Source organism: Mytilus trossulus, chromosome 1 (assembly GCF_036588685.1).
Source record: "Mytilus trossulus isolate FHL-02 chromosome 1, PNRI_Mtr1.1.1.hap1, whole genome shotgun sequence".
In the NCBI taxonomy this organism is placed as follows: domain Eukaryota; kingdom Metazoa; phylum Mollusca; class Bivalvia; order Mytilida; family Mytilidae; genus Mytilus; species Mytilus trossulus.
Window position 1 is genome coordinate 47901506 of NC_086373.1, and position 11894 is coordinate 47913399.

Sequence of the window (11894 nt, forward strand, 5' to 3'; positions counted from 1 at the left end):
ACTGTTAACAAAACTTTGAATTTTTGAAAAACTAAGGCTTTTCTACCTCAGGAATAGACTACCTTAGCTGTATTTGGCAAACATTTTGGAATATAGAATTGGTCCTCAATGCTCTTAAAAGAGGGACGAAAGATACCAAAGGGACAGTCAAACTCATAAATCTAAAACAAACTGACAACGCCATGGCCACGAATGAAAAAAGACAAACAGAAAAACAATAGTACACATGACACAACATAGAAAACTAAACAATAAACAACACGAACCCCACCAAAAACTTCGTACTTTATTTGGCCTTTTTAAACTTGTTTCATTCGAGTGTAACTCATGAGTCTTTTATAGACGAAACGCGCGTCTGGCGTGAAAATAAAATTTTAATCCTGGTATATATGATGAGTTTATTAGTATTTTTTTTCAATAAAGAATAGATATAATGCAAAGTAATCCTACCGGAAGATATCAAGGAAGGTCATCAAAGCTCCAAGAAGGCGATCGAGATTTAATAGTAATGTTTTTGCACATGACTACGCCGGTGTCTTAAAGTGGAATTATATAAGCTCATTACATTTAAATCAATGCAGGCTGCACTTGAAAATTTCCTACTCCTACTAAAACATCATGCGTAGGAATCGTACCTCTAGACCAAACCGAACCAGGTACTTTCAAATCCAAAATCTGGATGCTCCAATACCATGTCAAATCCAAAGTCATGCGACTAACGGTGGAGAAATATATCAAGTTGAAATAATAAATTTATAGTACGCAGTACTAGTAAATGAAATGATTCACAATGTCTATGTCTAAAGTTGTTGGTTGATAATTGATTTTGTATACTTTTGTTATAATTTGAAATTTATAAATTACATAAAATATCATAAAAAGATTCCAGAAGTTTTTTGAATATCGGTCTAATTTAAATTTTATCATTTTAATCCGAGGAGTCGCATTGGATCTAAAACAAAATGCATTCTATTGATAAGTAATGCAATTAAGAAGTATAGTTCTATTCAACGTGGTATGAACTTTTGATCTTTAAAATCTAATATACAACTGTGACCATGGATCAATGTTAACTTTCCAATCGTTAAAAGGATAGAAAAATTGTCTCAAAAATATTCATGAGTTGTCACTTTTATTCTATTTTTTTTAATTGTATGTGCATAGCAATATTTCAATTCTAATATCTAACGGCGAAAGACACTTAATAAATAAAGGCAACAGTAGTATACCGCTGTTCAAAACTCATAAATCCATGGACAAAAAACAAAATCGGGGCAACAAACCAAAACCGAGGGAAACGCATTAAATATAAGAGGAGAACAACGACACAACACCGAAACGCAACAGCACACAGAAACGGACCAAGCAACAGACAATACACCACGAGAATAAAATCGATTTACAGACAATTTTAAAAACATTGTCTATCTATCGGATTAGATATCAAAGAAAGGGGATATATGGTAACTTTATATCCTGTTATCCCTCTGTAAAGCAACAATAGTATACCGGTGTTCAAAAATCATCAATCAATTGAGAGCAAACAAATCCGGGTTACAAACTCAAACCGAGAGAATTACATCAACTATAAGAGAGAAAGGAACACTGAAGTGCAAAAAAAGAAAATTAACTGATCATTTCATGGAAAAAGCACAACACAGAAACTAAAACCTGAGCAACAAATGCATCTAAAAATCAAAACACGAAATAAGTATACAATATGTCGCTGGTATGTTTTTTATTAAGGTACATACTTGTGATGCACGCTAGTGTATCAGCGGTTAGTGATTCGTTGGTCACTGAAATGATTTATAAAATAGACTTTCTTAAAATGGTCCAGGTAAAATAAGATTGAAAATCATTATCAAACAATGTTTTGAAACCCCCAAGAACAGTTGTTCTATGGTGGATTTGACCATCATTCTTCGCTACTATTTTTTGATGCATATAGCTTTTCACTAGTTTCGAGTCGTATACATTATCGACTTTATAATATTTTGCTATGTGCATTGAAAATAAATCCCGAGGAGTGTCTCGGACGCAAACACATTATATAGAGTTATTATAAGGAAATAGTTTGAGCTATTACTAAAAAAAGCAAGTTTTATTCATGTACTTATGAACTTTCATAGGAGTTCAGACATTATTTCTACTTCATTGATATAACGATAAAATGTTAGACTTTCCATTCTATTTAATTACCGTTTATTTTTACACTTTCGATGATGAACGAATACATTACAATACATTTTTGGTACACCAGACGACTACAATTAAGACTAATAGGCTCTAAGGAAAATAAAAAGTAAAGAGCATTAAGACCCAAAAGGAGAGATAAAAATCTAGCAATAAATGAAATTTTGGTGATATCAAAGGAATATTCGAACTCACAAATCGAAGACAGACAACTCAAGATTGTATTGGCTCGAACAATAACATGTTTAATTGAGAAAATAGATTCACATAGAATAAGATTATTTTTTTACATATCTATTAAACATAAGTAAAAGATGGTCATCCTTCATTCAAACAACTTAAGTTTAATTAGTCTCAATTTTACACAAGCGTATATTGCAAGTGGAGAGGTTTGTGTATTTAATAGTTTTAATAATTAAATGTCAGTTTTTGATTTATGTTTTACAATTTAAACGAGACCATTTCTTGAAGTAATTGTCTAGACTTGGTGAATTTGTTTGGAATTCAATACAGGCGTTTGTATATTGAAATTTAAATTCTGGTATCTTTGATGATTGTATTGATACAGACCGCTTGCTGCACTTTTAGTGCACTAACAGTGATAAAGTCTCCTTGAATTGTATTAGATAAAGTTGATAGTAAAATATATGTATTCTATAACATTACTGTGTAAATAAAATTTGTCTTCAATGATTGAATATTTATTATGAAAACAGTGCTTGTATCTCATCCGTCTTTCAGTTTTAAATAGCACTTCTCCATTGGAAAACTGCTTCTTACTCCATAGTTTCTGTATCTGAAATAAATAATGTACAAGCAAATAATATTTTTTATACATTTTTTCAATTAAATTCCAGGTTGCTTACTAAATAATATTTTAGCCAAAATTAATTTGTCAAATTTTACCATCAGATCAAAACGAATGTTACATGCAGAATTATCGCAGAAACTAACTTAGATAAGCCCAAACTGCTTTCATTTAAAAACCTTCCTAACGTTTACCATTTTTAAAAAAATAAAAAATAAAAAAGAAGTGACTCAGAGAAGAAAAACCAAAAATTACTTTCAATACTTGCTTAAATATCAAAAGTTCTTACCGTCACTACACATATCCTTTTTCTCTAAAATATCAATTATGTTATCATGGCCATTCTTCTCGGCATACATAAGAGCGGTCCATCCATATATGTCATATTTACTCATATCACAATCATTACTGATAAGAAATGACACAAAACGCTCTCGGTCCGATTCCACTGCTCTCCCTGTCCTGGTTGATGTGCGGTTGTTTCGACATGTATGTATTAATGGGGTGTTACCAAAGTTGTTCATACAGTTTACCCCTGCACCTTTTGAAATTAGATCTGTTGCCTGTTGAAACCGATCTCTCCTTATTGCCTGAAATAAAGCACCAGTCCTGTCCTCTTCATCATCTTTTGAAAATCCTGCTCCCATTTTACTTTGCTAGTCAGATGAAGATGATAATGAAACCTTAGAGAACTGTTCTTGTCCTCGAATTAGTTGGAAATATTGCTTTGTATTTGAAAGATTTTTAACTAATGATTTTTTGCACATCTTAAAGGTTATTTTTAGCATGTTCATTTTATTTACGTCATTTAAATAACCAAACTATCATTAACGAAATAACTGACCAGGATGGGCTAGGTTTGATATTTCAAGAAAATACCAAATCAAAGGTGGGTGAAAAGTGATAACTCTTATGGTTTTTATCAATATTTAGGAATTGAGAATATTGACATCTGACATATCTAACCTCAAAAATAGTTCAGATATTGTGACTTTCAATGGTAAAATACAGATCAGTTTTAGTTTTCTATGTAGTGCTTTGTTGACTTCTCTACCTTTTTATCGTTTGTTCGATTGCCTTGTCCGTTTTTCTTCTTCTTATGAGCTTGGTATTTCTGACGCTTTTTTATCAGATATATTTCCATTGAAAAGATCCTTTCCAAATTGTTCATCAATAATGCATTCAATAATACTGAATAAAAATTTACAAAACCATACAAATAAATCCGACTAAAGTAAAACGCGCAAACAAAAACAAATGTTTTTGTGGTTGACAAAACATACAGTAAAGGTAAATTACATATAAACTTGCCTATAAAATACAAATTAAGGAAAATATAGATTGAAGGGTAAACAAAATTTACAAAAAAATAAAACCTCATGCGTCCGAATCGGACCTTCATTCTAACTGAGAAGCTACTGTAGGAAGTGTTACTCTTAAAAACAAATGGTACTAGTCGACAAGAAGAGAACAGATGGTTCCCACCAAGAATTCTCAACAAATAAGGCTCATTAATAAGCAAACATTATTAAGACTGACTGAATAATTCTTAAAAAAAATGGTTAACAATGTGTATGAATAAGTCGATTGTTTTTTTTTATCTGTGTGTAACCCATTGTCCTATGTGGTCATTAAATTATTTCAATAAAGTGAGGCAACGTGTATCATAACCTCATCAAAGATACCAGGACTAAATGTTATATATACGCCAGACGGGCGTGTCTTCTACAAAAGACTCATCAGTGACGATCGATTCCAAAAATATTAAAAAGGCCACATACTCGTCTATGTATAGCTTCATGTATATGTTACTACAGAGTCAAACACTTAATATGAAGAGTGTCACCTGCATCCAAGATAGCATTTTTTATATTCTCTTTTTCTACTATTTTTATTTGCTGTGTCCGATCATGTATTCCATTTCTTGGGTATTACTAAATGCAGGAGCGTTTTCTGCAAGACATTTGCCAGTGAAAATATTGCAAAAAATCAATCAACATATCACTATATTAATTAAAAGTAATATATCAATTATCATTTGTTATATTCTTAGTAACACCATTATGTACAATAAAAAATGTTATCATAATCAAAAGTTTATAAACACTTGCGAATAATGATATACAGCTGTTTGTCTTATAATATTGCAATAAGTGTTAGAAAGAGTTGCTACCAAGTAGCTACCAAAAGTTTGGAAAACTAATGTGGTAGCTACAAAAATTATTTGTTCGTTAATATTGAAGAGAATAACAGTAACTCTCGATATTTAGAACAATAAATAAACTCGTCATATTTAGAACAATAAACTTAGCTTGCATTCAAAGGAACTTCATCCCATAGACTATGCGAATAACGGCACAGTGAACTGGGAAATTACACTGATAAAATGATTTTCGCTTTTTTAGTCTTTTAAAACCTTGGATAATTTTTACAAACTTGAAAAAGAAAGTGACGAGCAATACTGCGATAAGTTATTTTGTTTTGTTTGCAACAAATTCTCCAAATAAATACAGTTACAATTGTGAACACATTTCTATGGTACAGAAACAGATAACATCAATCAAAAACAAGGAGTAAACAAAGACTCACAAAACCACGGACATTTACATCAACAGTTATAAAGAAACTCAGAAATACAATCAACCAAAATAATCTGGAGTTAAATCTATAGAATTAAGCAACACATATGACTGTTTCAAGTTGTCAAGTATTTCGAGTCTAAATGAATTGTATGAAAGATCTGCTATCAACATCAAAATGACTGAATAAGAAGACGATAAAAAATAAGAAAAGAACTGACGAGGTCTTTCTTTATAGGCGAAAACATACTATGTTCATATTGGATTATTTTCTATTTATCCAAATACATCTCTATCGCTAGTAACAGTGTTGACATGAATACCAATTATTTGGTCATTTTTATAAATAAACTGTTTGCAAAAGTATGATTTGTTCGAAATACTAAAGATTTTCTTATCCCAAGCATACATTACCTTAGCCGTATTTGCACAACCTATTGGAATTCTCGGTTCTCAATGCTCTTCAACTTCATACTTTTGGCTTTCTAACTATTTTGATCTGAGCGTCACTGATGAGTCTTATGAAATTGAAAATAAAACTGTGCAGTAATGATAAGGGATCATCGTTAATTTCAAAATGATTAAAAGTATTATCTATAGCAATTATTCTAAAACTATGTACAATTGACGGGTTTCTTCCTGATATTTTCTCAAATGTCCGAAGGCGATTGGCACTACAGGATTTCTTTAAAAGCGACCATTAACTTTTACTTTTTATCGAAGATTTCTACTCTCGGAGTCGGTAGAAACGATCTGATAACTGCTATCTTGCAATTCTCGTAAAATTGAAGAAAGCGTACGGTACGGAGTCACTGGTTATCAGTATACATTCTAGATTTTTTTCTCTATTGTAAGATAATTTCGTATTTGTTATTCTAGTTGCATATTCATTTCAAAAGAAACTATGATTCAAACCTTTATGAATTTTCATAGGAACCTAATATAATAACACTAATAAAAAACACAAGCTTTCATTTATTTAGAATCAATTTTTTGTATCGCAATTTTAAATGGAACATATAGATCTGATATGTTATGCTCTTGTCAACTAATTTTTATGTTTGTTCTAATGCTATACTGTCCCAGGTTAGGTGGATGGTTTGGTTCTAGAAAACTATAATAACCCCGACACTTTCTGTATATACATGTGCCAGATCAGACGCATGTATTTCAGTAAGGTCGTTTGTTGCTGTGTATTATTTTTGATTTTTTTTTCATAGATTTTTGCATAAATCCGGGTGTTAGTTTCCCGTTTCCGATGTTCTACATTTGCCATTTCGTGGCCTTTTATAAAAGACTATAAGTATGGAATTTGCTCATTTTTCACTTCTATGTTATTTGGTCTCTTATGTGGAGTTGTTTCATTGGCGTTCATAACACATATTCTTATTTTTTTGGATTATACGATTTTTTTTATCATTTTGTCATTTGATAACTTTTACATGTTGATCTTTTATAATCGTCAACTTATTTAACTAACTAAAAGTGTTTATTGTGTATATTTTATTGATATGGTTAGCTGCTGTTAGTTTATGGTATTAAATGAATTGATGTAAAGTTATATATATACAAAATGCCTAAATTTAGAAACTGCCTGAAACATATATATATATATATATATATATATATATATATGTAAGACTCAGATCGACGCCCGGTCTCTAATCGACGTCCGTTCTTCAAATCGACGACCAATTCTTACATCACATTCTCAAATCGACGTCCAATAATTTGATTCTCTAATTGACGTCCATGCATTGACAAAACAACGACATATTTAGTATGATCTTCTGTAATCGGTGTTCAATATAAATGAATAATAAATTACCAAACTAACACTAAATTATGCCTGAACTTTTTAGTTAAAATATTTTTATATTCTTCATGTGACTTTTTATCATGTAGCGGCTATTTATCACTAGCATAACCATATGTTTTTTGTTGTTGTTTTTTTTGTAATTTGTTATCTTTGTTGAATGCCATACGGTTGCCCATAATTGCTCACATTCACTTTATTTTAACTCTGGTGGATATTTTTCTAACTGAAAATCATACCACATCTTCTTTTTTTTAAATCTTGATAGAAACTAATCTAGTCGATATACGGTGACGAATTGCGTTCATATTCGTATTTTTTACCAATATATAATACGGCATGTCGGCCCAAATATATCGGCGCTTGGATCTTTGCATATGCCCAAAAAGCGGACGTTGATTCGAGAAGCTAAAAATTGGACGTCGATTAGAGAGGCCTAAAATTAGACGTCAATTAGAGGGACTCACCATTGACCGTCGATTTGGAATGTTATTTTATTGTGACGTTAGATTTGGACGTCGATTTGAGGAACGGACATCAATTAGAGACTGGACGTCGATCTGAGTCTAACATATATACACCGTGTTTATTTACTTTTGCTAATATATATGTGTTTATTTACATAGTTTTGTAAATATTATTATATTTTCTTTCATTAAATAGATGAAATAAAAACGCACATAAGAAAACGTGGATACAATAACTCGTCCACTGAAGTCCAATTGAAAAAAGTCGACAATTTAAACCGAGAAGAGTTATTACAGTACAAACAGAAGAAAGAAAATATAATAATATTTACAAAACTATGTAAATAAATATATATATTATTATATTTTGCAGACACAATAATTTTATCATTATTATTTAGATGAATTAAAAAAAAATTCACGAAATGTCAAACAGTTTGCATCCGAAAATTAAAACAAAAATGCGTTACTCAACTGAAAAAAATGAATTCCTTGATGTGTTTGTACACATTGAAAACGGACAACTTAAAACAGATCTTTATACAAAATCAACAGATAAACACCAGTACTTACATGTGTCGTCAAGCCATCCAAACTCTGTAAAAAATGCTATACCATATGGTCTTGGTATTCGTGTCAAAAGAATTTGCTCAACAGAGGAAGATTACAAAACAAGAAGAGAAGAAATAAAAACGCACCTAAGAAAACGTGGATACAATAACTCGTCCACTGAAGTCCAATTGAAAAAAGTCGACAATTTAAACCGAGAAGATCTATTACAGTACAAACAGAAGAAAGAAAACAACAGGGTACCTTTAGTAATTACTTTTTCTAAAGCGCTTCTAAATGTACATTCAATTCTTAGAAAAAATCTTAAAATTCTCCATCAATCTGAAAGACTAAAGAAAATATTCCCCGATCCGCCCATCTTGGCATTTGAACGCGATAACAACATAAAAGACATCTAAGTGCACAAAAAGCATAATTTACTATTTTATAAACAAACTAATGGATGTGGACCATGTGGTAAAAATTGTGCATTATGCTCACATATAAATAAAACCAAGGTATTTTGTGACAACACCGACAAAGAATATACCATTCAAAGACAAATAAATTGTAAAACCGTAGACGTGATATATGCGATTAATTGTACAAAATGTGAAAAAGTTATATATGTAGGACAAACGGGTGATACACTATATCAACGAATGCTATTGAGCTTTTCAAAAATACGCACAAAAAAACCAAAAGATCCAGTAGCCAACCATTTCATTCAGAACAATCATTCAATGACAAATTTGAAAGTTACCGCCACACTCAGAGAGTATTTGGGACAGAAATTTACAGAAAAACTAAAGACGCCTTTTGGATGAAAAAATTAAAAACTTTAGAACCTGAAGGACTCAACACAATGTATGAACGATAATAAATATATTTATATTAAAAAAGCGAAAAACGCGGCAAATGAACGTCCTAGAAGTTATTATAACGTAATGTATCCAAGCGATGTAATTGTTGTTTCAATGTTGTAATTTATTCCAATGAAGAAACCGTAATGGCCGAAACGTATGGGAATTTGTGTTAAAGTTTTTATTATATATATATATACGAGTCTAAATTGAAAACTACATTCAAACCTATGATTGCGTTGGATAAAAACCGCAATTTTTATACGAGTGCATGTCAAACAAATGTCGTTGTAGAAAGGTCTAAAAACAGCACAAACAACATTTTCCAAAAGACCAAAAGTGTGAAAAAGTATATTTAAACAAAACGCATTTGACTAACAGGTCGAACAACTGATGTTCTTTAACCCTGCTGACTGCCATTGACGATTGCCAAATAAAATTGATCACAAGATGTAACAAAATGGATCTGAATATAAATTTAATACGTCACAGAAAGAAAAAAAAATTAACTTGTGGCTACGATGTTGTGCCACAAACATTCGGTGTCAATATTTCTTTAGTACACCAGATCTAGATTTCGACAATATATGTCTCTTCAGTGATGTTAGGGATCGAAACGGTATTTGGAAGGCCATATAATTTACTCTCAATTTAAGATTGACTCTTGAATTTTAAGAGACAATATAGGATGAACGGATCATATAAACCGGAGGGAAAATATGATACATGCCCAAACAAAAAATATAAACGAGTCTAAATTGAAAACTACGTTCAAACCTATGATTGCGTTGGATAAAAACCGCAATTTTTATACGTGTGCATGTCAAACAAATTTCGTTGTAGAAGGGTCTAAAAACAGCACAAACAACATTTTCCAAAAGACCAAAAGTGTGAAAAAGTATATTTAAACAAAAACGCATCCGACTAACATGTCGAACAACTGATGTTCTTTAACCCTGCTGACTACCATTGACGATTGCCAAATAAAATTGATCACAAGATGTAACAAAATGGATCTGAATATAAATTTAATACGTCACAGAAAAAAAAATGTTATCTTCATGCCTTATATATCATGTACTGTAGTACGCCGCTAGATTAAAAACTGACGTAGAAAGGTAACACATGCCCACCGACAGCTCTTTTTTTTTGAGAGCCCAGGTGGTCGTGTGGTCTAGCGGGACGGCTGCAGTGCAGGCGATTTGGTGTCACGATATCACAGTAGCATGGGTTCGAATCCCGGCGAGGGAAGAACCAAAAATTTGCGAAAGCAAATTTACAGATCTAACATTGTTGGGTTGATGTTTAGACAAGTTGTATATACATTATGTACACAGCCATGTATCACCATCATTGATGGCGATCCGATGGATACATCTGTTGTAGGGTTGTCACTGACTCAGACGTACTTATATATATAGACCAGTTGTATATATATATATATATATATATACAACTCGTCTAAACATCAACCCAACAATGTTAGATCTGTAAATTTGCTTTCGCAAATTTTTGGTTCTTCCCTCGCCGGGATTCGAACCCATGCTACTGTGATATCGTGACACCAAATCGCCTGCACTGCAGCCGTCCCGCTAGACCACACGACCACCTGGGCTCTCAAAAAAGAGCTTTCGGTGGCCATATGTTACCTTTCCACGTCAGTTTTAATCTAGCGGCGTACTACAGTACATGATATATAAGGCATGAAGATGTTATTGTTACAGATCAGCTAAATTATCTATAGTAAAGGATCCTACAAATTAATGTAAGATACAGTCACAGAAAATAATTATATTCATAAGTACGTCTGAGTCAGTGACAACCCTACAACAGATGTATCCATCGGATCGCCATCAATGATGGTGATACATGGCTGTGTACATAATGTATATACAACTCGTCTAAACATCAACCCAACAATGTTAGATCTGTAAATTTGCTTTCGCAAATTTTTGGTTCTTCCCTCGCCGGGATTCGAACCCATGCTACTGTGATATCGTGACACCAAATCGCCTGCACTGCAGCCGTCCCGCTAGACCACACGACCACCTGGGCTCTCAAAAAAGAGCTGTCGGTGGCCATATGTTACCTTCCCACGTCAGTTTTAATCTAGCGGCGTACTACAGTACATGATATATAAGGCATGAAGATGTTATTGTTACAGATCAGCTAAATTATCTATAGTAAAGGATCCTACAAATTAATGTAAGATACAGTCACAGAAAATAATTATATTCATAAGTACGTCTGAGTCAGTGACAACCTTACAACAGATGTATCCATCGGATCGCCATCAATGATGGTGATACATGGCTGTGTACATAATGTATATACAACTCGTCTAAACATCATCCCAACAATGTTAGATCTGTAAATTTGCTTTCGCAAATGTTTGGTTCTTCCCTCGCCGGGATTCGAACCCATGCTACTGTGATATCGTGACACCAAATCGCCTGCACTGCAGCCGTCCCGCTAGACCACACGACCACCTGGGCTCTCAAAAAAGAGCTGTCGGTGGCCATATGTTACCTTTCCACGTCAGTTTTAATCTAGCGGCGTACTACAGTACATGATATATAAGGCATGAAGATGTTATTGTTACAGATCAGCTAAATT

At 32.5% G+C, this 11894-nt stretch overlaps 1 protein-coding gene across 1 annotated transcript; it reads right to left on the minus strand.

Annotated features, from left to right (window-relative positions):
* Window positions 1-2876: 2876 nt before the first annotated feature.
* LOC134708300 (uncharacterized) lies at window positions 2877-3736 on the minus strand. The gene is made up of 2 exons (XM_063568739.1): window positions 3294-3736; window positions 2877-2992 (listed from the first exon to the last, which is right to left on the minus strand). Exons 1-2 carry the CDS (start codon window positions 3649-3651, stop codon window positions 2973-2975), a joined length of 378 nt encoding a protein of 125 aa, XP_063424809.1. The 5' UTR covers window positions 3652-3736; the 3' UTR covers window positions 2877-2972.
* Between the last annotated feature and the right edge of the window lie 8158 nt (window positions 3737-11894).

Excerpts from the sequence above, each read along its gene's own strand:
- LOC134708300 (XM_063568739.1), bottom strand. The coding sequence starts at position 3,651 with ATGGGAGCAGGATTTTCAAAAGATGATGAAGAGGACAGGACTGGTGCT. Across the intron at positions 2,993-3,293 it reads AAAGGATATGTGTAGTGACG|ATACAGAAACTATGGAGTAA; the intron begins GTAAGAACTTTT and ends TATTTATTTCAG.